Source organism: Chrysemys picta, chromosome 9, assembly GCF_011386835.1.
Source record: "Chrysemys picta bellii isolate R12L10 chromosome 9, ASM1138683v2, whole genome shotgun sequence".
Classification (NCBI taxonomy): domain Eukaryota; kingdom Metazoa; phylum Chordata; order Testudines; family Emydidae; genus Chrysemys; species Chrysemys picta.
In genome coordinates, this window is record NC_088799.1 from 86,033,076 (window position 1) to 86,060,292 (window position 27,217).

Below are 27,217 nucleotides of genomic sequence, written 5' to 3' on the forward strand. Positions count from 1 at the left end.
ATGACTGCAAGGTTCAGGGTGGGGTAGTAGTTAAACTACTGTATACACTTTTTTTAAACTAACCAGATTCCAAGTGGCCCGTGCCCCTTGAAACAAAAAGTGTATTTGTTTGTATAAGTTTATTTGTCACACCACCACCAAGTGGCTAACCCACACAATGCAATGTTAATCATAAGTGCAAGCTGCAGTGATTACATAAAGTAACTTAAACATACTGTAAAAAAACACACCACTATGAATTGAGATGGTTGGTATGGGAGAGGGGAAAAGGAATGAGACTAGAGCAAAAGTTAGAATCCATGGAAGGTGAATGAAATTAGAGCGTACAGAAATTTGAGAGCATGGAAAAACGCTCATATGAAGAGACTGAAAAGATTCTGATTGTTTATCATAGAAAGCACATGACAGAGTGGATACAATTAATGCACTCTATATAAAATAATGATCTAGAGAAGGTAGTTAAGGAACTTCTGTTGTCCTTGTCTCATAACTTAGGGGGGGGGAACAAAAGGTAAAGGTGACAAATTTAAAACTGAAAAATGAAATATGTCATCACACAATGTATAGTTAGGCTGTGGAACTCATTGCCACAGAAAGTCACTGAGGCAAAGTAGCAGCAAGGTTCAAAGAGGGATTAGACATTTATATGGATATAAAAATATCCAGAATTATGATAAAAGCTTTGGTGGGATATTGTTATGTTGGAAGTTGCCGATGGCTGCCATCAAGCATTTGTTTGATCTACAAGGCAATCAGAGACCACGTTAATGCTGATGGGTATGCCAGCCAGCCTTCATTCAGGCTAAGTGGAAAAAGCCATTAAGCTCTTTTATGGAATTAGGTAGCTGGAGACAATGGAAGCCACCACGAGGTACTAGGCCAATGAGCAGCTAACCCATGTGGGCTGAGGGATTTCCCCAGGGATTGATTGCAAGTACAGTGACTGAGACATTAACTGGTTGCAGCTGTGTGTACGAGAGGCAGAAAAATGAGGAAGTGAGCAGGAATTCAGAGTTGCAGTTGTGGGGAGCAGAGACAGAGCTGCTTGGCTGGAAAGGTAAGTTTGGAAATTGTGAGCACGCAAAGTGTCAGCTTTGTTCCTACTGTGTTCAGGGAAACAGGACATTGTGTACATTCTTTGTAAATAGAGATTGCACCGAAGAAATACCTGACCCATGTCACCAATTTCAACTCCTTACAGCAGTAACCCAGCAAGGCCTTGCATATTGGCTAGACACTTGTGCTAAGAGGCAACAATATTAAACTTCGTGCTTAAGACAATCTCTATTAGAGACAAGGATGGGACCTGATGCTGGGGGCAGAGTAACCCACATCTGGAACCAGCTACTGTCCAAGACAAGATACCAGACTAGATGGGTGCAGTTCCTATGCAAGTTAGGGAGCCATCTATATTTGTTTCTGCTGAAGGGGGACTCCAAGGAGCTGTAAACCTTGCTTGTCAGTGTTCCCTCCAAAATGTGATCCATATGAGGAAAGTCAGCAGTGAGGGTAATAAAGATTCATGGCAAAGTGAACCACATTCTATGGAAATACCCCGAAGAACTCATCAGTGTGTATTCTGGGTGGTGAGAGGGGAGACGTGAGAAAACAGAAGTAGAACCTGAAATTTACGGTTTTGTATCTAACACTCTACCTGGCCTTCCAGCAGAAGAAGGGGATACCAGGATGGGCTGCACTGCAGTCTGGGGGGGAATGGATGTGGTAACATTGGCTTGAGTGGCTGCTGCCGTGCTGGAGGAAAAGACTGTTGCTGGGGCATTATTAACACAAGAGGAGGTTGAGATCACTGAAGAATTCACCATCACCTGCAAAAGAGCCAGGAGAGTTTTCAATACACTGCCAACTTTGATTTAAACCCCCCCCCACACACGTCTTTGAAATACTACAGTAACTCCTCACTTAACGTTGTAGTTATGTTCCTTTAATACTGGTACACAGTGATGATGGTTGTGAAGCTGGGTTGAGGTGGAGGAGTCAGAGGGTGGGATATTTCCCTTACTGCTAAATGAAGAACTAGCAGTTGGCTGAGCCCTCAAGGGTTAACTCTCTCACTCTGCAAGGCAGCAGGAATGGAGGGAGAGATGCGCATTTCCCTTAAGTACACTGCCTTGTTAATTAGATCAGCTTGCTGAGACCGCAGCTGCTGCAAGCTCCCTCCGTCCTGAGCCCTGCTCTATGGAAGATGGGGTAAGCGGGGTGCAGGAGCAGGGGGAGGGGGACACCCTGACATTAGCCCCCCCCCCTTTCTTCCCTCCCCCCACCCCCGGCACAGCAAGCAGGAGTCTCGGGGAGCAGCTCCAAGGCAGAGGGCAGGAGCAGCACATGGCAGTGGGGGGAGGGACACAGCTGAACTGCAGGCAGCTGCTGCACAGGGAACTTAGGGGAGCGGGGAGCTGATCGGGGGGCTGCCGGTCCACCCTGGTTCCAAGCCCCCACCAGCTAGCTGCAAGGGGCTGCTCTTCCTGCAAGCAGTAGACAAAGCAGGCGGCTGCCAAACAATGCTAGAAGGGAGCATTACACAACTTTAAACGAGCATGTTCCCTAATTGATCAGCAACGTAACAACGTTTAACTCCTCACTTAAAGTCGCCCTGGTTCTGTACCTGGGTCTGGTAGTTTTCATATATGTTTAGGCTGAGATACTCAGAGGAGCATAAAGGAGTTAGGCTGAAAATACTACAGAGAATATGGAATAATGAACATTAGGATTCTAGGATTCTACATGGCATTTTACATCATAAAATGCTAAGCAAAAAACTTCACCATTTCCATGAGAGGGCTTACAATATTAAATGAACAAGTGCAATACATCCACTACACAGAGATGCTATACTGAGAGTTCACATATATATTCTGAAGGAATTCATGCAGCAATTGAGTAATCAGCAATATCACTTCACTTCTAGTGTTTAAATCAAGTGAAAAGCTACAGTACTGTGTGATTTTTTTTTTTAAAGTATTCCAGCAAGAAAGAGAAAGAAAGAGAGAGTGTGGGTGGGGGTGGGGGTGGGGAGGGGGCGAGCAAATGGTGTCTAAGTTTAATGCAGTTAAGGCCAAATCCTGCTTCCTCACTGACCTCAAGTAGGACTATCAAAGTCAACGGGACAACTCACATCATAAAGCAAGTAGGATTTAGCCCCAACCCTGTACACACAGGTAGGCAGACCACCTCTTTATAGCAGAAAGGTTCATTTTTGTTTTCCTTCATTAATTTTTCAACTTTCCATGGTCACATGTGACTTAATGGTCCATGACTGAGATTACCTTCTGGGAATAGTTGTATGAAGCAACTCCATCTTGAGGTGAGACAGAGCCTGTCCCTCCATCCTGAAGAGATTTCAAAGCAAAACGGTGTGTTTAAAATGTAGAGAAGCCACAAGGCTACAAGATTTGTGGGGAAAAGGAGCGGGGGGGGCGGGGGTGCCAGAAACCCAACACTCTTTTAGTTATTCTTTAATTTTCTAAAAATATACTCAAAAATCTTGCAGTTTGCTTAAAAAACCCCTAAATTAACTGGAGTTAGGCCAGTTCACAATTGCTCTCTGCACTGGCAGGTGCAGAGTAGTCTTCTATAACTGCACTTGATTACCTGATCTGTGGACCAGCAAGCTGCAGGGGCGTGGGGTAGAGAAGAGAAAACACCTTGTTTCACTAAACAATAGCCTCTCCAAGCCCATTAACAAACTGATTGATTTCAAACACAAGGTCTGGTCCAGTCCTGTCTCTGAAGGCTAGCATACACTGGTGTGGGACTTGAAGAGTAGTGTATAAAACAGAACTAGGAGGGGGAAGAATCAGGGCTTTACAAAAAACAGATGATTTTCCACCTCCCTTCTCCCCACAAAAGTGTGAGGACAGACATGGAGCAGAACTCTTGTAAATAAAATTCAGACTGTAAAAACCACCACCAGGATGTGCATATACTTGATAAGCACTGTGCATTGATTTAAAGACCAACCTTACAATGATACTGTAATGAGGTCTCATTTCAATAGGATCCCCTTCAGAGACAAGCATTCACTATCTAGCTGAAAAGGTGGGGGGAGGGGGAAAGGGAGAGTGTTGGAGAAATGTGAAATATAAATGGAACTATTATTCCTTCCTCCTAAAAACCACCCCTGAGCAGCTACACTAAGCTTGCTTCCAGGGCCAATTTCTTTGAAGGATGTTATGTGTTTCTAGGAAGCCTAATCCAAACAGTGACTAAAGCTTACCAAGTTTGCTGTAGTCTCTGCTGAACTAAATACTGTTGGAGTTTCACAGTCTGGATCTGGAGGGCATGGGCAAAATTAATTGAAACAGGAGTATTAAATCTAATCCTTCAAAAACTTGTGAGAGATCATAAACTATTGTTTTACATTCACTGTGTGTAATATGGGAGAGTCCAATTCTTACTGACCTGAAGGGGCGTACATATATTCTTCATGAAATTCCCCTAGGAAAGAGGAAATGGATAGCTTCATTTCAGAAAGAAGTTAAAACACTGAAAAGATCAGAATTACATTTCAGTCACCAGCAAAAGTGAATTGAGCCATCTTAAGAAAAAAAGGATATTAGAATGGGATACACCAACATTGCACCGTTTCCGCTTTTTCCTACAAACATCTACCATTGCGTGGTCAGCTCTTTCACAGCTCAAGGGACATTAATGAAGTAGTCCAAAGTCAAACACATCATCTATTGTCCCTGAAGACCCGAATTTGAATCTAGATGTGCAGAATGAAGTGTAGCTAGATGTATCTAAGAATTTGGCCCTAGTTTACATTCATTTGAAAAGTAGTGCTAAATTTATAGCTTAATTTAATACACCTCTGTGTAACTGGAGTTAAGGTTAAGACAGTTAAGTAAAGAACACATGGAGAAAAAAGCCACAAGTGTTTCAAGAGTTGCATTCCCATAATGATTTTAAATGCAAAATCCTTTAAACAATAGTTATCTGTAACACTAAATTCCTATCATCCTTTAGTCACTATTTCTTAAGTGTTTTATGTATAAATAGATCTACAATGAAGTATCTGAAAAAAATGCACCTTTTACTCCTTATACACTGTAATTAATAGGCAACGCATTTGAGAGAGGATTAAGGGATAGGGAAATGAGAAACGAACTATACTGGTACACTCACCAATACCGCTCATTTTTAATCAAGAGATATTAAACTGGGTGCCCTTCCTGGCTTCCGTGATTGATGAAAAAAGGAGCCATTGGCACTTTTAGAAAGATTACTAAGGTGTCTTGGACATGCTCCTTTTTGTCAATAAGGCAGATGCAAATACCCAAGGCTACTGCTAAAAGCATACTAATGATATACAAACTAAATCAAAGCAACTAAATTTATTACTTTGTGAGGAATGTCAGAAGAAAATAAAGATACTAGTTTATTCCATTCCACCGAAGGCCATAGTAACTTTCACCAAATGGAATCTAGGTTGTATGTTTCAAGCAATGAGTTGTCTTGCTACACTCCTGCAGAGTCACATCAGCACTAGTCTGGCAAGCTATTAAATGAAATGGATGAACCCTTTTGCCATGCAATAAAAACAGAAGCATGCACATGTGCAACACCTCAAAGTACTTGAAACAGATGTTTGCCCTAAAGCTGGGCTTCCCACGAGAAAAATGGAAGGCATCTGTGTACCCAGTGAACATCACTGTAAGGCAACGGGGATCAGCAGCAGAGCTAAAGGGATCTGCTTTCGCAGGCTGCACAAACAAACATTGAATGGGAATACACAAAAATGGAGATTCTGGATTAATCAGAACACTTATGTGTTGGACTATTTAGAACTTACCGTTATCACTTGGTTCATCGACTTCCTCCTCGGAGGAATTCAGAGTCTGTTTGCTGGGTGGAATGGGGCTTGGGCCTCTTCTAGCTACCCAGAATCCTGCAGGGGCAGGGACTATTGGGGCAGGACTACCCTGACTCTAGGAAACAAGATAAAATGTGTTTTATTAGAACAAAGTGAACTCGCCATGGGGCAGGCTCTCTCACCATCCTGAAATCAGATTTGGCAAAACAATTTTGCTGTAAACACTACTTATTACACAGACAATGATCTCATTGGTACCCTGTGCTCCCTCTGTGTTGTATCCACCAGGTGTCTCGCGTAATATACGTAGACCAACTTCTCCCTCTGTGTGTATATAATGGCCCTGATCCCTAATTGGGGTCTCCAGGCTGGACCATAATACAAATTGTTTCACGCTCACCTCAGAGCTATATTAAATGAACATAAGCTGGAATAGCAGAGTTTAAATTCACATGAACCTCAATTCAGTGTTAAACTCAGTTGAAACTAGTGTGTGTTTGTGTCACTCACCATTCACGAGATCAGAGATATCCCACCCTGAAATCTTCCTGGTGGTTACGGAACCTGCTCCCTTTTCTCCCAGCTGAAATGTAGCAGGGCCCAAAGCCAGTGCTGCCTTCATAGCGAGTCATTCACTTTGTGACTCGGAGCTCACAAATGTAATGACACACCCCTTTCAATACTGCCTGGTTACTGATCAGAGGAATGATGGTCAGTGGTCTGGGCACTAGCCTGGGACTCAGAACAAGAGGCCTGGAACAGGCCACACTGCTCACAGAAAAAGTTTTGCTGAATTCCAGATTTACAAATTTATATTAACCCTGGCTTGGGCAGAAGTGGTTCTTCATTACCCTGAATCTGCAAACACTACTACTGCATAGTAAACAAGAGAGTCAGCAGCTTTCCGATGGCAATTGGGCTTTAGCTTCCCGTGGCAGACATGGAGCTGCAATGTAATAAAACTTTATAGAATACTGTATGGGACATGGTCAGTGAGATAAAGTCACCACATATAGGGCAATTAGACTTTAACATATGAATGTACTGTCTAAACTCAATAGGGGGCTGTTGGGGGAAAAAAGCAGAAAAGCAACACCATGATAAAACAACCTTCCAAACACACACTTGGGGGGCAATTCCAAGACAACGGCACACTTCCAGGTTCCAGCCCAAGTTACACCACTGTTTTGCCAAGGCTTGGAGCCTAGAGATTCAAGGGACAGTAAGTAATTAAAAGGACTCTGGGGAGAGAGGAGCAGGAGTGACACACGTTTCTGGTGAGAGACACAGAAACGAGTCTGGTGGGAGTGTCTGAAGTTAAGGCCTTCCTCTTCCTCTCTGTCCAGGGAGGAGCACGTCCCTCTGATCTCTATTCTCCCTGTCTTAGCAGGCAGCTGTGTACATTTGGGCTGGAGAATGAGGCCTGGTCTACACTAGAAAATTAAGTCGGCTTAACTGCTTCACGCTGGGGTGTGAAAAATCCACACCCTCTGAGCAGCATAGTTAAGATGACCTACCCCCACTACCGTAAACAGCACGATAGAAGAATTCTTCCATCGACTTAGCTACCACCTCTCGGGGAGACTGACTACCTACACTGAGAGTCGGTGTAAAGCAGTGTCTACACTGAAGTGCTGCAGCACTGCCGTTAAGTACTTCAAGTGAAGAGAAAAGAAATATGAAAGAAAAAGTAATACAAAATAGATGGCTGAACATGAGAAATAATCCAATAATAGCTACAGGCAAACATACAGGGAGGATGGGAAAATGGGATGCACACACTTCTGCTAAACGCTACTGAATCTGAAAGGGAAGTTGTAGAATAGTGTGTCTAAGGCTACATCTACACTACAGGGGGGAGTCGATTTAAGATACGCAAATTCAGCTACGTGAATAGCGTAGCTGAATTCGACGTATCGCAGCCGACTTACCCCGCTGTGAGGACGGCGGCAAAAATCGACCTCTGCGGCTTCCCGTCGACGGCGCTTACTCCCACCTCCGCTGGTGGAGTAAGAGCGCCGATTCGGGAATCGATTGTCGCGTCCCCATGGGACGCGATAAATCGATCCCCGAGAGGTCGATTTCTACCCGCCAATTCAGGCGGGTAGTGTAGACCCAGCCTAAGTTGCTAACGAATGTTTTCTTCCAAGAACGCTGAGCAAAAGGTCATAGGTTGAGCCCAGAACAGAAGAAGGGACTAAAGTATGGCTGCTGAAACATAATCCTGAGTTTTTTCCTTCTCTTCTGGCATGTAAACACTGAAGATACCAATTTATACTCCAAATCTATGTTTGTGAAATTCATTATATCAAAATAGCAGTGGCAAAAAAATTCTGGAAGACAGGACGGCTGAATTCACAATTGTCAGCATTTAAGTAGTTTTATGCCTCAACTCCAGCCCAGAGAGCTAAATACTGACTGACTTTTTAGCACACTCACTTTGGTTTAGTTTAAACCTACAACAGGATTTGGAAAAGCAAGTAGACTGATAAAAGGGTTATTTCTAAAGAGTAGACACCAAAGGGGCTAGGCTTCACAACTTAGACTGGATGCTCAATTCTTCCATTTTACTTGCAGAATTTAAAACTTTTCATTTTGGATTGGTCTTCATATGGGGAATAACTGTGCTTACATGCATCTGACGAAGTGAATATTCACCCACGAAAGCTTATACTCCAATATGTCTGTTAGTCTATAAGGTGCCACAGGACTCTGTCGCTTTGTGCCTACAATGGGATTCACATACTGTAGTATGTTTCATTTTATAGACACTTGCTGTGCAAAGAGGAGTTCAGGAAAAAGTCAGTTTGGAGGTTGTTGCTATTTTCTTTTGCAGAAGAAAGTAGCTTCTGAGTGTTAGTGTGTTGTTCTCTAATATCACAACCATTTGTCACCTAATACCACGCATAAATGCAGATGTTGATGCAACAGGTGAGTGGCAAGACTTTCTGTAGAAAGTTGTAGGAAATTCATAAGAGTTGAATCTCTACCATATCTCTTTACAGCTTTCATAGTTATTTAACTAAGAGATTCTAACTATAGCATGGCAAACAAGAGGAGAGCTCCCTTCCACATCTTTCAATGCTGCACATCCAAGTCTGAAAAGCCTATTGCAGGAAATATGAGCTGTGTGTTTTAACTACCCACCCCAACATTGCACATTTGTACAGGATTTCCTTTTCATTCGGCAAACATTTCTAAATGAACTTCTAGCTCATGACTTACTGGTAAAGCAGGAAAAGCAGCCTCATCTCCTTCTTCAATTTCATAGAAAGTTATGGTCTCTTCCAAACCCTGAGGCTCCTCCCCAGTCTCTGGTACAAATCCATACTGACATTCCTTATTGACACACTGCATTTGCCGACGACTACGGCTATATGAACTTTAGAGAAAAATCAAGACACACACACACACACACACACACACACACACACACACACACAGGTTTAAGTATATTTCCATTATTAAGTTTTAATTATACTTCTTTTGGAAATGCCCTTACATACGTTGGCAGAAGTGCTATTTACCCATTGTTCAGTATCATGCCATTTTAAAAAGCTTATTTTCCCCTTATTTGTAGTACAATGTTTTGTAAAGAAATTTATACTCACTTACCGGGACCTATAGGAGAAATTGTCATAGCTCTGATAACATCTCTTCCCTGGACCCGGATAGAATGCTATTTGAGGGCCAACCATGTTGTTCCTGTTTATAAATCGGGCAGATCCCCTAAGTTTAAAGGGTTAAAAAAAAAAAATCCAGTTACCAAGAAGTGCCTACAGAGTCTCTCAGATGAAACTCACCTGTAGTGTCATCTATTAAATACCTGAAGATTAACTAGGGCCAGAACTGTGGCAGGGAATGAATACTAGTCTTTGTCAGGGTTCCAAGGCTTCATACCTGGGCATTCCATATCCCCTGCCATGCCTCTGAGGAGAATTCTGAGGACGGTAGTGATCATAGGATGCCATATTCCCACAACTTTGAGAGCAATTAATTGGAGAAGAGCGACCTGAAGGAACATTGTGCTGTAGCCGGGGTGGAAGAACTGGCTGACCCCTACTATAAGCCACTGTCATGTAAACTTCCTTCCCCCGAACTTTCTTAAACAGTCTCTTCCGTGATTTCATATCCATTTCTGCAATTTCAAAGCAGCACAAAAACACACGGGGGTGAGAGTGGAAAAGAGGAGTTAGATCAGTTAAACATCTGTATGGATCTACAGGACTGTCTTATTTCTCTATTTAAGGTAAACTCCAGAGGTACATTCAGATTATAAAGTAGTGGTAGACAATTTTATATGAGAAATTCTGTAAATTAATATTTGGATATGGAGTATGGGGGGGAAACAACAAAACAAAAAAACCCACCACCACACTCATCCACCCATAAAAGTGCAGCCAAATGTGTGAGCTTATTAAAGTACTAATTTAAGCCTTTAGAGGTAGATGAGCAGAATCTTTAATAAGCTTCCTATGCACAGGATGGCCTCCCAGTTTTGGCTAGGCCAAGCCAGTACTCATCATTCAACCCCCCACCCTGAAGACCTTACTTTGTGGTTCCCATAGGGAACAAGTCAATGATAAAACCCTTTATTGAATCAAGAGGCACACAAGTCTACACTGCTTTACTATGGAACTGTATCGTTGTAGCCCTGCCCCTGCTCACTTCATTCCCTCTCTGCTGTTACCATCATTCTTATAACAGAATTAGATAATCTCTTTGGTGAAGGGACCTGGCCTTTCTACATTGTCTGTGAAGTTTTAAATACTAACTTTAAAACAAAACATTCTAAATGGATTTGCTATTTGTAAGTGCCCCAGCAAAATACCCATCAGAAGTTCAACTACTTCCATTCATCCCCTCTTCAAAGAGTTTTCCTCAATCCTTCCCCCTTAAAGTGAGCTTTATATTACCAACTGAATTCAATCATATGCAATATCTGAAGACTGCTACAAACCTCCTTCATTCCCCTAAACAAAAACAAACAACAACAACAAAAAAGGGAAAGATTCTCATTGAAACCGTGTACAAACCTATTTCTGAAACATAGCCGCCTGTTATTTTCTGATAGTTTCCTCCTTTTCGATTGGGAACCACATTCCACGCAGGGACAGGTGTCACTTGTGTCACTGGTTTTAAGTTTGCCAATGGAACAATATGTCTACATGAAAAATACTAGTGTAAGTAGTGCCACAGGAATGCATGCTAATGCAAGGCAGTGACTGTCATAAACATACAACTAAGGGTAGCATAAAATCCCTCTTTACCCTGTAAAGGGTTCATTCCTCTTTTACCTGTAAAGGGTTAAGAAGCTCAGATAACCTGGGTGGCACCTGACCAAAAGGACCAATAAGGGGAGAAGATACTTTCAAATCTGTGGGGGAAGGTTTTTTGTCTGTGTCTCCCAGAGTCAACAAGGAAACAGGGAAGGGAAAATACATCTTCCTAAACCATATCTGAACTAATCATATAATCTTGCAAAAATAGTAAGTATTTAGACTGGGACAAAGAAATGCGTTAGATTACCTTTTGTTTTAGCTTGTGAATTTTCCCTGTGCTAAGAGGGAGGTTCATCCCTGTTTTTGTAACTTTAAAGTTTTGCCTAGAGGGGAAATCCTCTGTGTTTTTGAGTCTTTTGTTATTCTGTAAAGTACTTACCATCCTGATTTTACAAAGGTGATTCTTTTACCTTTTCTTTAATTAAAATTCTTCTTTTAAGAACCCGATTGATTTTTCATTGTTCTTAAGATCCAAGGGTTTGGGTCTGTGTTCACCTGTACCAATTGATGACTATATTATTCTCAAGCCTTCCCCAGGAAAGGGGGGTGCAGGGTTTGGGGAAATAGGACTCCAAGTGGTCCTTTCCCTGATTCTTTGTCTAAATCACTTGGTGGTGGCAGGATACTGTTCGAGGCAAGGTGGAATTTGTGCCTTGGGAAAGTTTTTAACCTAAGCTGGTAAAAATAAGCTTAGGGGGTCTTTCATGCACGTCCCCAAATCTGTACCCCAGAGTTCAGAGTGGGGAAGGAACCCCGACAGTGCCACATTAGATAAAAATGACTGCCATCAAGTATGAGCAGATCTTCCTGAACAGATTTTTTTTAAATAAGAAGCATATAAAAACAAAGAGTTTAGAAGTTTATGTACATCTGTGTTAGCCAAAACCAGGGGACAGTTAAAATATAGCTTTTTATCATTCTAATCCATGCGTATAGTAATCCTACTTTGAGATTTTTCAGAGATAGATGAGGGCGAAACAAGACTCCCTCTGCTATAGGTATGTAACTTGCATCAATGGCAACTTCATCCTTTAGAGACAGACCCAGTGTCACAGGCAGAATCATCCCTGTAACAGCACTGGTAACATGCATACTAATGTAAAATTTGTACACTAGTCAATGTTTTTTTTTTCCTTTGTTAAATTTTTTTGGATCCCAGCATTGTCTTGGTTTTCAGAGACTAGCTAGCTACTCTGAGAATTGTTTTTAATTTATCTTTAATCCAGTCTAACTCTTGTACACTGTTTAACTCAAGGGTACGCTGCAATACCTGTTACTTATAACATGCACACAGCACCAGAATTGCATTTTTTAATCTTACAGAGAACAATACAGACAGATCAGAGGTAAATTTGGGATGTGCCAACAAGTTGCATTTTTGCTAGATGTATGACTTATCTTAAGGCATTTACAAAACTCCCAAAATTAAGGGGGAGGGACAAGGAGAGAATTTGAATAAGAGTTGTCAGCACAAACTTCAAGGACTAAAAGCAACCCGTTATTTAGCTGCGATGCAAGTCCCACGCCTAAGAAGTTCTAGAAGCCAGTTGTGTAGACTCATTGTTCACCATGAACTCAGCCCAACCAGCAGGAGACTTCTGTTTTCTATCCGCATGGTAGTTAGATTATACCTGGAATGTTTTCAGTGAAAACCCAAGAGGTGTGACTCCTGCCATCTGCTACTGGTGGAATGGTAGCTACTGCCAAGCTGTTAAACTGGTAAAGAACTGGGTTCTTTTTTATTTTATATTCTGAAAAGAAACTGAACCCAGGGTTTCAAAACATTCTGACAGCCACAATTTAAACATCTGTTGGGAGAGAGGTGTGTATGTGCAGACTCAACAAAAAGGAGGATTTCAGCAAATAAGAGACACAGGTCTAAGGCTGTCTCCAGCTTGCTTACTTTTCTGCCAGCTCTTCAATGAACACTGTCACCATGTTGCCATCATGTCCAACTTCCTGGATATGAGCATTGTAGTACTTACCCCCAGACTCCAGACGTACCTGAGGAAATAAAGGGGGAAGTAGGTAAACACACATGGTAACGCGTTAATGGTGCTCTGGTTCCCCCCGCAATAGCTGGTAACATAGGAGCTGTTTTCATGCTGCTCACATACCACTGAGTTAGCTTGAGAGTCTTGGAATGCCTCAGCCCAGCACTCCCTGCCCTACCCAACAGAGACAGTAGAAGAGTGGGCAGCAGAGGGAGAGACACTGCAGGAACAGATACAAACAACGAGAAAAATGAACAAGAGAAGGCCTCATGGATGGAAGAAAGGCAGGGAGGGGACAGGTCAGAACCAAAACTGCCTTGTATGATTCAACAAATAAACTAAACAGGACCCACTGCGCTAGGCACTGCAAAACACAGAACAAAAACCACACAAAACATCTCTTATTGTCCCTCTTTCATCGCCGTTCTGCTGAGGTTCATGTACAGTGCCAGTCACTGTGGCGTCTGTGTATTTGAAGAGTTCAGTCTTAAACTCCTCTACTTTCAGGATTTATAGCACTGGTTCATGGTCCGCTTTCAAGCACCCTTTCCCATGTATTATCCTGTGCTTGTTTTAAATTTACAGAAAGTTATAATAAAAAAAAAATTCAGATGACCCCATCATCATATTTAATAGCTAGAATGAGAGAAGAAATCTCTGAAGAACCTATGAGTTCAGATGTATATTAAGTCATAAAACTTATTTAAAGCAACTTTAATAATTCATCATTACTGAATCGGCTTCGAGTACTAACCTGACATTTGTCTCCTAAATAGTACTGTCTCCCAGCAAACACCATGTAATCAGTTTTTTGAAGTTCTACAAGAGATCAAAGTGAAAGTTTAAGCTAGGTACTGTTCTTCATTTTTACCTATTAGTTCCCTTGAGTGCAATTCTGGGTAAATATTATAGGCTGAAATGAGTGAATTATCTCCTGTATTTTCCTGGACATCATTATGTGAGCACTCTGAACTACCAAATGAGACAAGTAGTCCATTCCAAGGCTTGAGCGCTAAGGATACATTGCACTCTCCCCACAACTTGGGATGCCACAAATAGTGACAAGTCTCATATGACTGACGGCAGCTGGGCTCTGGAGGAAGATTGTGCCTCCCAGATTGGCTTGCATGCCAAAGAATCCCAAAACACTTTACAAAATACATATGCAACAACAGGATCACTTTGCTCATCACTTAAATTCAGTCCTTTCTGGGACCAGTGTGCAGCAATACTATATAGAAATTTTGGGCCAGAAACAAAGAATGTCCCTTTCCTCTGGTTCAGCACTGAGGCTATGTCTACACTGCATACCACTTGCAGTGGCGTGTAGGGTATGTGTAGCTACACATCACAATGAAAAGCAGGCTGCATCCACACTGGTGTGTAGCTACATGCATCAATGAAAGGCTCTGGCAGGGGGGAGGCAGTGGGGAAAAGGCTTGGCAGTGGGGAATTGCCAGAGTTTCTCTCTACTACTTCCTTCCTGCCAGAGCCTTTCCTTGCTGTGAGGAAAGGCTCTGGCAGGCCCTTGCAGCACAGAAAGGCTCCCAGAGTTGTGGGGGGGGGGGGGAGGGGGAAGAAGGGCACCATTGTAGACCGGAGAGGCACTGCTTGTGCAAGTAGAGATCCAAAAGGCGCATGCAGTGTAGCTATATTGAGAGTCAAAAGCCCAGCCGGGCATTAGGGGTTGCTGTGCTGATGGAAGAGATGAAAACACCAAATGCTGACCAATTGTGATCATTTTGTAAGACAGGATGTATCTGGATAATTGTAATCTACTTAAATCTCCCTGACAGGAAAATTCTGAAGAATTATTCTCCCTTTATCACTCCTAAATTTCTGTATAGTGCTGCTGCACACTGGGAACCGGCTGCTCTGTTTAGTCCCAGAAAGGACTGGACTGAATTTCAGTGATCAGTGAAGTGAACCCATTGTTGCACTCACAATTTGGGATTCTTTGGCAGGCAAGATGAAATGTGGGGAGAGTTTAACATTTCCCTTGTGCTCAAGCCCCTGGAGAGCTGGAGAGGAAGGGACCACTTGTCTCGTTTGGCAGTTCAGAGTGCACACTAACTGCTAAGTGACCCCCATCCTTTACTATTACTTTGAACCCAAACGCATTTATGGAACACGAGCCTTTGTGCAGACACTACCATAAAGTAAAAAAAAAAAAATAATAATAAAGCCCCCATTTTACATTTGAGCACTATCTGAAAATAGCATTATAAGACGATATTCTGCTATTGCACTTAGCTTTCCTGAAACCACACATTTTCTAGTCCAGAACCAAATATATTTTTCTCAACAGAACAGATTTCAGGAGTATGGACAGACATCATATAAGATTGGAAGTACTCTACTGGTTGCTTAGAGATGAGAATAAGAAGTTTCTGCCTGGTAACAGGATGTATGCTCCACAGATATATGTTTGCTGGATTAGACAATACCCTTTAAGTTTCAGGTACATGTCTATTTGCTCAAGCCCCTGTGCAGGTCCAACATACTTGTAAATCAGTCTATAAAATAAAATCATTGAGCCTCAATAAAACTTTTACTTTCAGCCAGGAATTTACAAAATATACAAAGGGTTTTTTTAAGGTACCTTTTCTGCTGTCCAACCAAACATCAAACTCTACATTTCGATAGATCTCAGGGTCCAGGGCTTTTAGCACTTTATAGGGAAAAGGCATCTTTGACGGATTTTCTGGAGGCTAAAACAGTTAAAATGGACTACAATTAAAAGGGTTGTAAATATATGGCACACTTTTCTTTCCTTGCAGTGGTTCTAATTATTTTAAACAAGCATATACACTGTGTCTTCCCTGCCTCTTTCAGTTCCACTATGACATGTAATTAGTTTGTTTCAAGTTCAGAATCTAAGAAGAATATGAACAAGTCTTTAGGTCAGATTGCAGCGCTTTCCCTACTGCGCTCCAAATCTGCAAATGTAGCCATGCGCCCCCCCTCTCCTCACCGGCTCCTTGAATGTTAGTTAGAGCAGTGTTTTGAGCCAGGTCTGGTAAAATAGAACAACAGCAATGTTCATGTGTCTAAAATAAAAGTAGATTAAATAAGATAAATTAGATGGTTTCTAGGTAAGAGTCCAGATCAGGGACTGTTTGCCAAATATTGTTTTTAAAACTTGTTTTTTTTTAAAGCTAGCTAGAGAACAAGAGTCTCAGAAATAAGCTTTTTATATGATAAAAGGCTCAACAATTAATTTAGAAGAGATAAAGAATACCAGGGCTAAAAACTAAACATGCACATGTAAGACTGAGGAAATAAAAAGGTGTAAATCCCCAACAGCAGCATTTAAAATAGGAAGGGCTGATTCAACCTTAATCACAGTATCGTGAACAGGAATGGGAAAGAATTAAAGGATTCTCCCTTAATTGTCAAACCTTCGCTTCTTCAGTGCCTTGTTTGAGTTTATCTTCAGGTGGGTTGTCAGTATCATTGCCTTCCCAGTCTTCCACTCTAAGCAATTTAAAAATAGGATTATAAAATACAGTGCAAGATTTCTGGCCAGCACTGAAATCAACAAGATCAAACTGGTTGAATGACTTATAGAAGAACCATGGCGCCATCAAGTGATGAGATACAAGCCAGAACCTAACACTATTATAATGTAGTACAAATATGAAGTTTTGCACGTGCGGCACTCAAGCACACTAAACTTTTTCCTGATTGTAAATAAAATGCTCTCTCCCCCCAATCCCTTCAATTTCAGGTCTTCCATGCAGAGGCAGCTAACATTGTTTTATGTTTAAGGAAGGGTCAGCCCAGTTCCATTCTGCAAACTTAAACACTCCTTCAGTTGCTCCACTCATGGGCATTATGGAGTTCCCCCCCACACTTTTTTTTTTTTTTTTTTTAAAAAGCTCAAGGACTCCTTAACAAGTGTGTCTAATTTACAAGTGTTTAAGAACTGCCAGAGCCAGCAACTTAAGTTGGATTCTTTCTGGCTTGCACTTCATCACCATTGATAAGGTCAAATGTTGTCCTCTCATCTGTACAATCCCATTGGTTACTACCCCATCAGAAACAAAAGGGCTACACAGTGGCACTGCGACTGATGGTAGGGTTTGGTCCTAAACTTAGGGCATAGTTTTGTTAACGATATACAAGCCAGAATAGAATCCAGCTCATTTTCTCATAGCAGCATTGCTGCTGCCATACTAATCGGAATTAAAGTATAATAGTTTCTCACCAAAGTAAGCCAATGATTCTGATTACTCATGATTTGTTCAGTAAGAATGTGCCATCTGATAGTATCAGTTGACTATAGCCAGTGGGAGAGGTTGCTGCTCAGCCACCTCACTTCCTAGTCCCAGGGAAAGCACGCTGCCTTTTCCACAATATGCTCACACTGGCTCAGTACCATGACATTGGAGAATGGACACAGATGTTCCACGTGGCAGCTCAGAACACAACTAATAGGCTAGTCCCTCCAACACCTTTAAGTGATCAGTTACCATTCACAGGATATTTTGTTTTTAATCTAATACCTCCTTTCTGATGAAGTTTTGGACACTTTCTCAGGAAGGCAATCAAAGCTTGCATCCTCACTTCCAACAGAGACACTGTTTCTGTTCTTTTTGGCCCCACTTCGAAACATCTCAACTGCAGTTCTCAATTCCTCCTCGTCCATGTCAAACACATCTTTGTATAGGATCTCGTACAAGACAGCTGGGCAAACAAAGCACACAGAATCCAATGGTTTTGACTTGGTGTGAGACAGGTGACCTTAGAGTAGCAGATGTGCACATTGTAGACTTTCACAACATACCAATTACACTAAACTCCATTAATAATGGTTAATGAGCTTTCCGCTCTCCTCCCAAAAAAGAGACGTCGTTGATAAGTACCATATATACTTCATCATAAGCCGGTTTGTTTATAAGTCAACCCCCCAAAGATGGATAAGTAAAAATGGAAATTTTTTCTGACCCGTTCATAAGCCAACCCTATAATTCAGGGGTCAGCAAACTCTGGCTCACAGGCCATCAGGATAAGCTGCTGCCGGCCGAGATGGTTTGTTTACCTTGAGTGTCCGCAGGCACGGAGGTAAACCTAAGTAAACAAAGTGTCCCTGACGGGCCGGGACAGCAACTGGTGGGGAAATTTTGGGGGGGGGGTAGGGGGGAGAAACTGGGGGTCAGGGGAGTAACCCCTGTGACCACCCCCCATGACCCCACCCCTAGCCCAGGACCCCCACACTCTCCCCATCCCATCCCTTCCCACCTTATCTGGGGAGGGCCGGCGGGCCAGACCGGGCGGCGCGGCCGCAGCCTGCTTTGGAGGCTGGGGGGAGAGCAGCATGGCCAGAAGCAGAGAGTCTCTGGCCCCGCCTCTTCCCTTCTGGCTGTGCTGCCTCTCCTTTCTCCCTCTGTTGGGGGGAGTGGCTGTGTCCCACCTCTCCCTCTCTATACCTGTTCATAAGCCGACCCCCTTCTCTGGTGCTTCCCTTTTTTACTAAAAAAATTCAGCTTATGAACGAGTATATACGGTACTCTATTAAAAATAGTGTATTTGAAGTAACAGTTAATTTACCCTGGCAAACAGCAGCATCTGCCTGAAATTGTTTTGTATACACAGAGTCGTAATGGCCGTTACTGGAACAACACAGCAAGATCTTGAAAAAACAAAAAACAACAAAAAGCTTTGAGGAAAAAAATGAAAGAAAACCAAACGTTTTCTATTTGATGTTCTAGCTCGAGACTACAAATCCTTTACTTATTGTAAGGCCAATGCTTTAACTCGCTGTCCAAACAATGGGTATGCTTAGTATAAACACAAACAGTGTTAGAAACAGAGTTGATCCCTATAAAAGGGATTGTAGCAAGTGTACAAATAAATTTGCCTATTACCCACATGGACACTGTTTAGTCATCTCATGAACTGCTGAAGGTGAAATATGAGAGACTTTACTGTGAGTCAGCTACCTAATGAACAACTAATGGTCTAGAAGTTAAATGCCAATCACTCTTACATTTAGAATCCCCAAACAGCAAGAACTTATTGGCCCGCTAGTATCAAACTAGAGGAAAAGCTATTTCACAAGAAAAAGCTAAATACAGAACTTTCCCTACACCCTTTAATTGCATCAAAATCTCAAGTGGGTTTAGACTATCTACTGCTTTACATAACAATGCACAACCCACAAAAATCAAGCTAATTAATTTATATCCAGGAGGGAAAAAAAAAACCCCAAAAGACCCCCAAATCTTGTCTGCTCTCTTTTAGGGGTGGGAGAAGAGTGCCCTTTCTTCACCATATATTTGTCTAATTTTGCCACCTTCCCTTTACTCATTAGCAACTCAATCCAAGTGTCTCATTCTAGCTAGTGAGATTAAAAAATAGCCACCGGGAACTGTATTCGAGCACCCTCACCCCAGAAAAGCTCAAGTTGATCAAATGGGAAGATTCCTGGGCTGTAATATTATAACTCCTGCAGCTAACAGGAACTTAGTCTAGCAAAAGGTTAACTACTGTGCAATGAGAGTATTCAACTGTGAAATAATTCATTTGTGGAGCATTAGCCTTGTTGAAGTTAGCTTTGGTTTTGTTTTTTAAGTGTGCCAAATGTGCAGAGACTTCACTGGAGTTACAAGAGCAAAACTGAAGTGACAAGCTCATTAGAACTGCGTGAAATTAGAGTTATCTAAGAGTGGGAGGGTAGAAAATTGGCTCACATCTCCTTACCTTGTCTTCAAAGCCATTGTTTGTAGCATAGGTAGGTGGCTTTCCAGGGTACCGGTACAGAATAAAGTCTCGACTAGGCAAGAAGAGGAAAAAAATCAAGAGAATTGAAAGAGCACGCGTTTAATGCAAATACTTGTTATGAAGACGTTTGAAGAATCCACTGTTGGTTAACAGAGAATGGGAGCAGAATATTTTTCCTAACAAGTGAATGTCAATATAAAATTTAAGCAATAACTAAATTCACAAAGTGGAACCATCTACTTGAAATAAGAAATATTTGGTAAAACCTACTATGTCTGGTTTCAGATAATAAAAAGATGCATCTTATTAGGTCAGGTATTTCTGATCTCAAGACAGATTGCTCAGATAGTGAGGCAATTAACCCTAAATGAAGTAGTTCCGAAAGGGTTAAAATCTCAGTACAGGGTGCCATTAGAACCTTGTAGAAGTCTAATTGTTCATTTTGGACTGGAACAGGATGCAAAGTGTTTTAGTGTCTCTGCCATTAGGCTCCTAAACTGTTTGTTCAGAAGTGGCAGGGTTTTTTTAAGCAAGACAGACAGTGCTTGCAGTAGATTCAAATGTCAATTGAAATTATAATTTATTTTAAATGCATTTCCAGACTTACACTGCGAGCAGCACTTCTCACTTCCTGAATTTTTAAGGACACTCCATATAGTGAGCACAGTTTTACTTGTGTGTTGGCAGTTAACTTTTATAGCTAGCATCAGATGTTTCCAGTGCACACAACTCCACATCACTTCGTCTCTCACTGTAAACTTTTTTTTTTTAAATAAAGATTTTAATAGTTATGCAAAATGCCAAATAGACATCACTAGAGACTGAAGCCCTCTGATAATTCACAGAGCCAGTACTGCCTGGGCAGCAGCAATGAAACCTCCAGTAGTCAGGGTTAGCTCAATCTCCATGGCCACCAGGTCTTTGTCCTCTTGTGAGACTTAACAAGGATGCCAATTCAGTACATTTCAGGATATGGGATCCTCTTTACCTGGAACTGGTCTGCAGCCACCCATTCATGTAATAAACATTGAATGGCAGTGTCATAACTATAAAGGGAAGGGTAACAGCTGTCCTGTGTACAGTACTATAAAATCCCTCCTGGCCAGAGACTCCAAAATCCTTTTCCCTGTAAAGGGTTAAGAAGCTCAGGTAACCTGGCTGGCATCTGACCCAAAGGACCAATAAGGGGACAAGATACTTTCAAATCTTGGGGGTGGGGGGAAGGGCTTTTGTTTGTGCTCTTTGTTTGGGTGTGCGTTCGCTCTTGGGACTGAGAGGGACCAGACATCAATCCAGGTTCTCCACATCTTTCTGAACAAGTCTCTCCTATTTCAAACTTGTAAGTAAATAGCCAGGCAAGGCGTGTTAGTTTTACTTTGTTTTCTCAACTTGTAAATGTACCTTTTACTAGAGTGTTTATCTTTGTTTGCTGTACTTTGAACCTAAGACTAGAGGGGAGTCCTCTGAGCTCTTTAAGTTTGATTACCCTGTAAAGTTATTTTCCATACTGATTTTACAGAGATTATTTTTACCTTTTTCTTTAATTAAAAACCTTCTTTTTAAGAACCTGATTGATTTCTCCTTGTTTTAGATCCAAGGGGGTTGGATCTGTATTCACCAGGAGTTGATGGGAGAACGGAGGGGGAATGGTTAATTTCTCCTTGTTTTAGATCCAAGGGGGTTGGATCTGTATTCACCAGGAGTTGATGGGAGAACGGAGGGGGAATGGTTAATTTCTCCTTGTTTTAGATCCAAGGGGGTTGGATCTGTATTCACCAGGGAATTGGTGAAGGTCTCTCAAGGCTTCCCAGGGGAGGGAATCCATTGGGATGGTGGCAGTGGACCAGACCTAAGCTGGTATTTAAGCTTAGAAGTTTTCATGCAGGCCCCTACATTTGTACCCTAAAGTTCAAAGTGGGGATACAGCCTTGACAGGCAGTCACTCCTAAGCCAAGCTGGCATCAAAACTAGATGATCATGGTCCCTTCTAACCTTAAAAATCTATTAATCAAGAGATTCTGGGCCACACAGTTGGCACACTTAACCATTCACAGCATATTACAAAATTAGATTTTAATTAAAAAAAAAAAAAGGAAGAGACTTACTTATAGATTAATGATAGAGCGCTTATTTCCAATTGGCCAGCACTTTCCTAAGTGTATAAAAATATTTTGATATCATGTTAGAAGGTACGAAAATAACTGTTCTTCATCAAACCTGTAATGGAGCTGACCACTGAGCCTGCACTGCAGTACTTGGAACTCTATACTGGCTCTCACTATACCATTAATAGAGCTGTTCAGAAAATGCTTTTAAAAAAAAAAAAAAAAAAAAGTTGACTAGCTCTAACTACTGGGTAAAATTCTTAGCCCCTATCTTCAAAGCTCTAAAAGTCTCAAACCAAGCTCTATAAAGGAGTACATCTGAATATACCGCCCTCTGCAATAACTGTTTTATATGGACAAGGAGAAGAAGGGTCTACTCCTCAATCCTTAAAAGTTAGTGGTAACTGTAAAACCCCTCAGAGACTGCCTTAAAAATATTTATGTGGGCACTAAAGAAAATCCGCGCAGAGAGAGGGGGGGGGTGGGGGGGAAGGAAGGAAAGAGAATCAAAGTGAAGTGATGATGTACTCCTCAAATACTTCAGTTCCATCTTTTGCAAAATTCTGATTCCTTCTGCATCTGGAAATTTGTAAGACATGAGGATTCCTGAAGAGAAGATCACTGACACGGGACAATGAAGTATTCAATTTTTGGCCCAATGATCCTGGGCAAAGTTGCAGCTAAGCTCTAATAGCTAGACCTGTAGCAGTCTCAAAATATTTCTTTGATAAACATACTAAATGTGCTTTAGATACTCTTGTATCCTGCTCATGTTCACTAGTTAAAAATCTTCCAAGAAACGGTAAGTTTAAGAAAGAAAGCAGGGTTTTTTCCCAAATCTGGGGGAAAAAATGCAAAATTTATCAAACATTTGCTATGAATTATGCACCCGGTTTTGTAACAGCCTTTTAAAGGTCCAGGCTGACAGGACCAACCTTTGGTTCCCTCAGCTTAAATTACATTGTTGTGGTTTGACATTGCCCCTTTTTTACCCACAAGCAAGAACCAAGGTCTGATCCTGCCATCAGATCCAGAGTCCTACTGCACCCACACAAAGTCCTATTGAAATCAACAGGGCTCTGTTCAGGTGCAAGGGTCCGCCTATGTGGATCTGACAGCAGGACTGAGGTAAAAGTTAGCAGGGAGAACAGAAACAACATTCAAACTCACATTCCAGCAAACATCATGAGCTTTTTGGGCTCAGCCTCAGGAATATGAATCTAGCCTTACCTTTGGATCTCCCAGCCGTTCCAGATATTTTTCAAAAGAACCTTCCACATACTTAAAAAGAAGATATAATTGATTTAATCAGTTGCATATCATTACTAAATCTGCTGGAAACATTAAGAGTCAGAATTTGTTCTTTGTATTTAAAGAATGTAGAGGAAAAACTGAAAATGTTTCTCTTATTTGTATTACCATAGTGCCTAGGAACCAAGTCATGGATCAGGACCACATTGTGCTAGGTGATGTACAAACAACAGATGGTCCCTGCTCCAAGGAGCTTACAATCTAAGTAAGACAACAGATAGATATAGACAATTGGGGACAGGAGGACAACAAGGAAACAATGAAACCATATTGGTCAGCATATAAGCAGTGGTCTTAGCACAACAGCCTTCGTGTTCATAAGACAAGTAGCCTTCCTGATCATGAATGATTTCTCCCTCTCCCCTACATTGAGGAACAATTGCATATGTATGTGCTTAGTAAAGGAGGTAACTTCTTGCTGAAAAGCTATTTTAATCTATACGCAGTAGATCAAACAGAAAAATAACTCCCCCCCCAGTCAGAATTATAGCAGTGTTTCTTCAAACATATAAGGAAGCATGTGGGAATGTCTTGTATCATATAGAAGGCCTGGAAGGTCCAGATATGTCATGCACATGCACAACTAAATGTACAATTTGGTTATATCTGGGTCTAATACTTGAATCTGAAAATAGTTTAATTTTAACAGTTTGCCCCACCTGCTCCCATTCAGTGCATTGCAGAAGTGATTTTCAAGCATGTTTGTTTTTAAATTGCAAGGTAACAATTTTAGCTATCATCAAATTTTATATCTACTCCTCTAGTTGAAAAAGGACAGCTTAAGGTTGGGAAAAGGTAGATATCCTACATGAATGCAAATACTAGTATTGCTCACCCCAGCCCTTCCTCCTGAGCCCAATATGTTAAATGTCATGTTGTTTGCCTTATCCAATAAAAGAGAGAGACAGTAAAAATCTTGGCTGCTCTGTATGGAAGTTAAAATACCACAGCAATAATTGTGAGTAGTAACTTGTGCAAGTGCCTGTCACCAAAAAAAAGTCTCTTATCTCACTATTATGCAGCATGTTCTGAGCCAGCTGGATGTCTCCCTCCACCCCAATGGTAGCTGCATTTAAGTGGGGGTATGTACACAGTGTACAAAGCACTTAAATATCACTTGATGTGAAAGACTGTATTATAATACTAAAAGAAGCTAGTTTATTGCTATCTATTTTGTGGATAAAACATTTAGAATTGTTCCCTTAGGATGCAGGGAAAGCCATTTGTGAATTAGAGTTCAAACAGCCAGTAGAATATTCAGAATGCTCTTCCAGGACCAAGTTGTTTCAAAGCAGTCACAGGACCTGTCTATACTGGTAAGTTTACCTGTTTCTGACAACCACTGATCCATTGTACATCATCAGCAACAAGTACATTTCCTAATATTCAGCAGTATTGTAACAAACTTGAGGCTAGGTATATAAAGACACTGCAGTTGTCGGCAGGGATTGAATTTGTGATCTTCTGAATGAAAACCACAGACCTCTATCGCTTCAGTTAAAGTAGAGTCTTCACTGGGTGAAAATAGCAGGCTTCTACAGTTGTTGAAGTCATCCACTGAAAGTGTACAGTGACATTAAAGCACGTATAAAACCATGGTTAAAGAGCCATGCAGTATTCCACGGTCCTTAGAGATGCATGTTTTACTTCAAAATGTATAGTTTCACAGACACAAGAAGTTTCAGTTTCACAAAGATAGCTTATTAATGTCTATATGGTACTGTAATCACAGTTACTTAAGATGAGAGATCAGATGTTTAGAATAAATGTGTATTACCTTTTACAAATAAAAATGTTGTGCCATATAAATATATTTCCAAGGTTTAGAAACAAATCTAAAGTTGACTAGAAACTAATGGACAGTATACAGAGTAAGGCAAATGAGCAAGCATTTTACCCTCAACTTCTCATCTTGTTTAGTACTATTTTAAACCTGTGCTTGGTCAAAACTTATAAACTAAAAACAAAACAAAGCACAGTGAGATGTAGGTTTTCAGTGCACAGATCTACATAAATAATATGTTTATGTATAAACACCACCGTTATTTCCTAAGTGTACACATAAAACTTTGTATATCATAAATACACAAGTCTACTTACAGACTCAAAGTTATGTTGGTTTTCCCTCATAAATGAAACACAAGCCTTCCTGACTTCCGTATGATGAATCTGACAAGAAAACAGCTAGAAAATAAAAAAGGTGTTTAAAAGCACTGAAATGAAAGGTTTGCAGCTAATTTTAAATTACACTTTACTCTAAGGCTCCCTTTACATATAGTTTACATCAGTGGTTCTTAACCAGCGGTCCGGGGCCCCCTAGGGGGCCATGAGCAGGTTTCAGGGGGTCCACCAAGCAGGGCCAGCATTAGATTCGCTGGGGCCCAGGGCAGAAAGCCGAAGGCTCACTGCCTGGGGCTGAAGCCTAGGGCCCTGAACCCAGCCACCTGGGATTGAAGCCAAAGCCTGAGCAACTTAGCTTTGCGGGGGCCCTATGGCATAGGGCCCCAGGCAACTGCCCTGCTTGCTACCCCCTAACGCTGGCCCTGGCTTTTATATGCAGAAAATCAGTTGTTGTGGCACAGGTGGGCCATGAAGTTTTTATATCATGTTGGGGGCAGGGGAGGGGAGAGGAGGGATGGCTCTGAAAGAAAAAGGTTGAGAACCCCTGGTTTACATTACAAGGTGATTATATTATAAGCACGTTACAGACCTGAACACCACATACGATAGGTAATTATAAGCACACCATTAGGTGATAGATAGTCGTAATTAACCTCTAGACCCATTGGACTAACAGCGTATAGAAAATGATTAGTCATTTAATAAAACTCTTTATAAGCTACTCAAATAGAACCTCAATATATAGCATGATCCTTTTTGGCAGCACATCTGTGCCTTATATTATTTGCCCATACATTTTAAAGTGGAAGAATTTGAAGATGCTAAAGGAAAATAAAGGATTGTTAATTAGGTAACCATTGATAGAATATTAGTCCAAACGAGAACCTTTAACCCAACCTTTGGCAGCTGGGATAAAAGGTAAACTAGACCCCAGCCACAGCTCATTTTGCAAAACTAGAACTAACCCACAATTGTGTAAGGGACAGAGCAGAACTAGAAACTTTTATCCAACTCCTGCTGCTCCAGCTTTGGGAACGGAGAGAAAGATGAAGATACTTCTTCAACACAGATACTTCAAAGCCAAAAATATAACTTTAGCAAATGATACCTTACCTCAGCCAACCCCATCCACCCTCTGCCCCCAAAAGAAAACAAGTCAAACCCCACTTACAAGCTCATCTGGCTCTTTTTAGGAGAGAAGGGACGGGAAAACTGGGGGAAGGGAGAGGTGAAATTATCTCCCCAAAGGCATAAATTGTATTTAACTGCAGCTAGTAGAGCTAGGAGGTGGTGGGAAAACGACCAGGTCAGGCCTATGAGGGGAACAAGCTCAGCCCTCGAGGAGCCTTGAGGGGCAGCCCCTGGAGCCCCCCAACTTCACCCCCCTGGGGAGGCGGGGGTGGGAATGAAACTCCTTTTACCTGCTCGGAAATAGCCCGAAAGAGACAAGAGGCGTCTTTGGCTGTGAGCTTGCGGTACAGCCCCAGGCTGGCCAGATACTCATCCATGGTGACCTCGCTGAGGGATTTCTGGCCGAAGTATTTCTTCCAGCCTTTCTGCATCTTCCGACCGGGGGCGGGTTGGGGCGAAGGGGGAACTCCTACTTCTGCGAGGCAAGAGCCCCGGGTCCAGCCTGAGGACTAGGCGCAGGCACCAGGCTGGTGGGAGGACAGCAGCATTGTGGCCCCGGGGGCTTTGGAGCCGTGGGGCTGGGGGGAAGGAGGAGGGGCTCGCTGGGGAGGCTGCAGGGGAGACGGCGGTGGGGCGGGGATGCGCTGAGTGGGGAGGGGGCGCGCGGCAGCGCCGCTGAGCGCAGCAGTCCCCTGGGCGCACGGGGCTGCGCGT

At 41.9% G+C, this 27,217-nt stretch overlaps 1 protein-coding gene across 3 annotated transcripts in view; it reads right to left on the minus strand.

Annotated features, from left to right (window-relative positions):
• LOC101934505 (putative bifunctional UDP-N-acetylglucosamine transferase and deubiquitinase ALG13) overlaps nucleotides 1–27,217 on the minus strand; it is a 45,589-nt gene extending 18,372 nt beyond the window's left edge. For 2 of the 3 annotated variants that reach the window (XM_065557261.1, XM_024106773.3), the window contains exons 1-20: nucleotides 26,794–27,217; nucleotides 25,352–25,435; nucleotides 23,171–23,221; nucleotides 21,941–21,987; nucleotides 19,815–19,887; nucleotides 18,663–18,744; nucleotides 17,618–17,798; nucleotides 16,511–16,586; nucleotides 15,712–15,820; nucleotides 13,864–13,928; nucleotides 13,019–13,119; nucleotides 10,870–10,997; nucleotides 9,734–9,971; nucleotides 9,449–9,562; nucleotides 9,059–9,215; nucleotides 5,813–5,948; nucleotides 4,420–4,455; nucleotides 4,235–4,290; nucleotides 3,285–3,347; nucleotides 1,655–1,826 (exon numbers count right to left, since the gene is read on the minus strand). In XM_065557261.1, the coding sequence (XP_065413333.1) occupies nucleotides 1,655–1,826; nucleotides 3,285–3,347; nucleotides 4,235–4,290; nucleotides 4,420–4,455; nucleotides 5,813–5,948; nucleotides 9,059–9,215; nucleotides 9,449–9,562; nucleotides 9,734–9,971; nucleotides 10,870–10,997; nucleotides 13,019–13,119; nucleotides 13,864–13,928; nucleotides 15,712–15,820; nucleotides 16,511–16,586; nucleotides 17,618–17,798; nucleotides 18,663–18,744; nucleotides 19,815–19,887; nucleotides 21,941–21,987; nucleotides 23,171–23,221; nucleotides 25,352–25,435; nucleotides 26,794–26,934 (2,110 nt within the window). In that variant the 5' untranslated portion in view covers nucleotides 26,935–27,217. The remainder of the gene's footprint in view (nucleotides 1–1,654; nucleotides 1,827–3,284; nucleotides 3,348–4,234; nucleotides 4,291–4,419; nucleotides 4,456–5,812; nucleotides 5,949–9,058; nucleotides 9,216–9,448; nucleotides 9,563–9,733; nucleotides 9,972–10,869; nucleotides 10,998–13,018; nucleotides 13,120–13,863; nucleotides 13,929–15,711; nucleotides 15,821–16,510; nucleotides 16,587–17,617; nucleotides 17,799–18,662; nucleotides 18,745–19,814; nucleotides 19,888–21,940; nucleotides 21,988–23,170; nucleotides 23,222–25,351; nucleotides 25,436–26,793) is intronic. The other variant, XM_065557262.1, reaches the window with a different exon arrangement.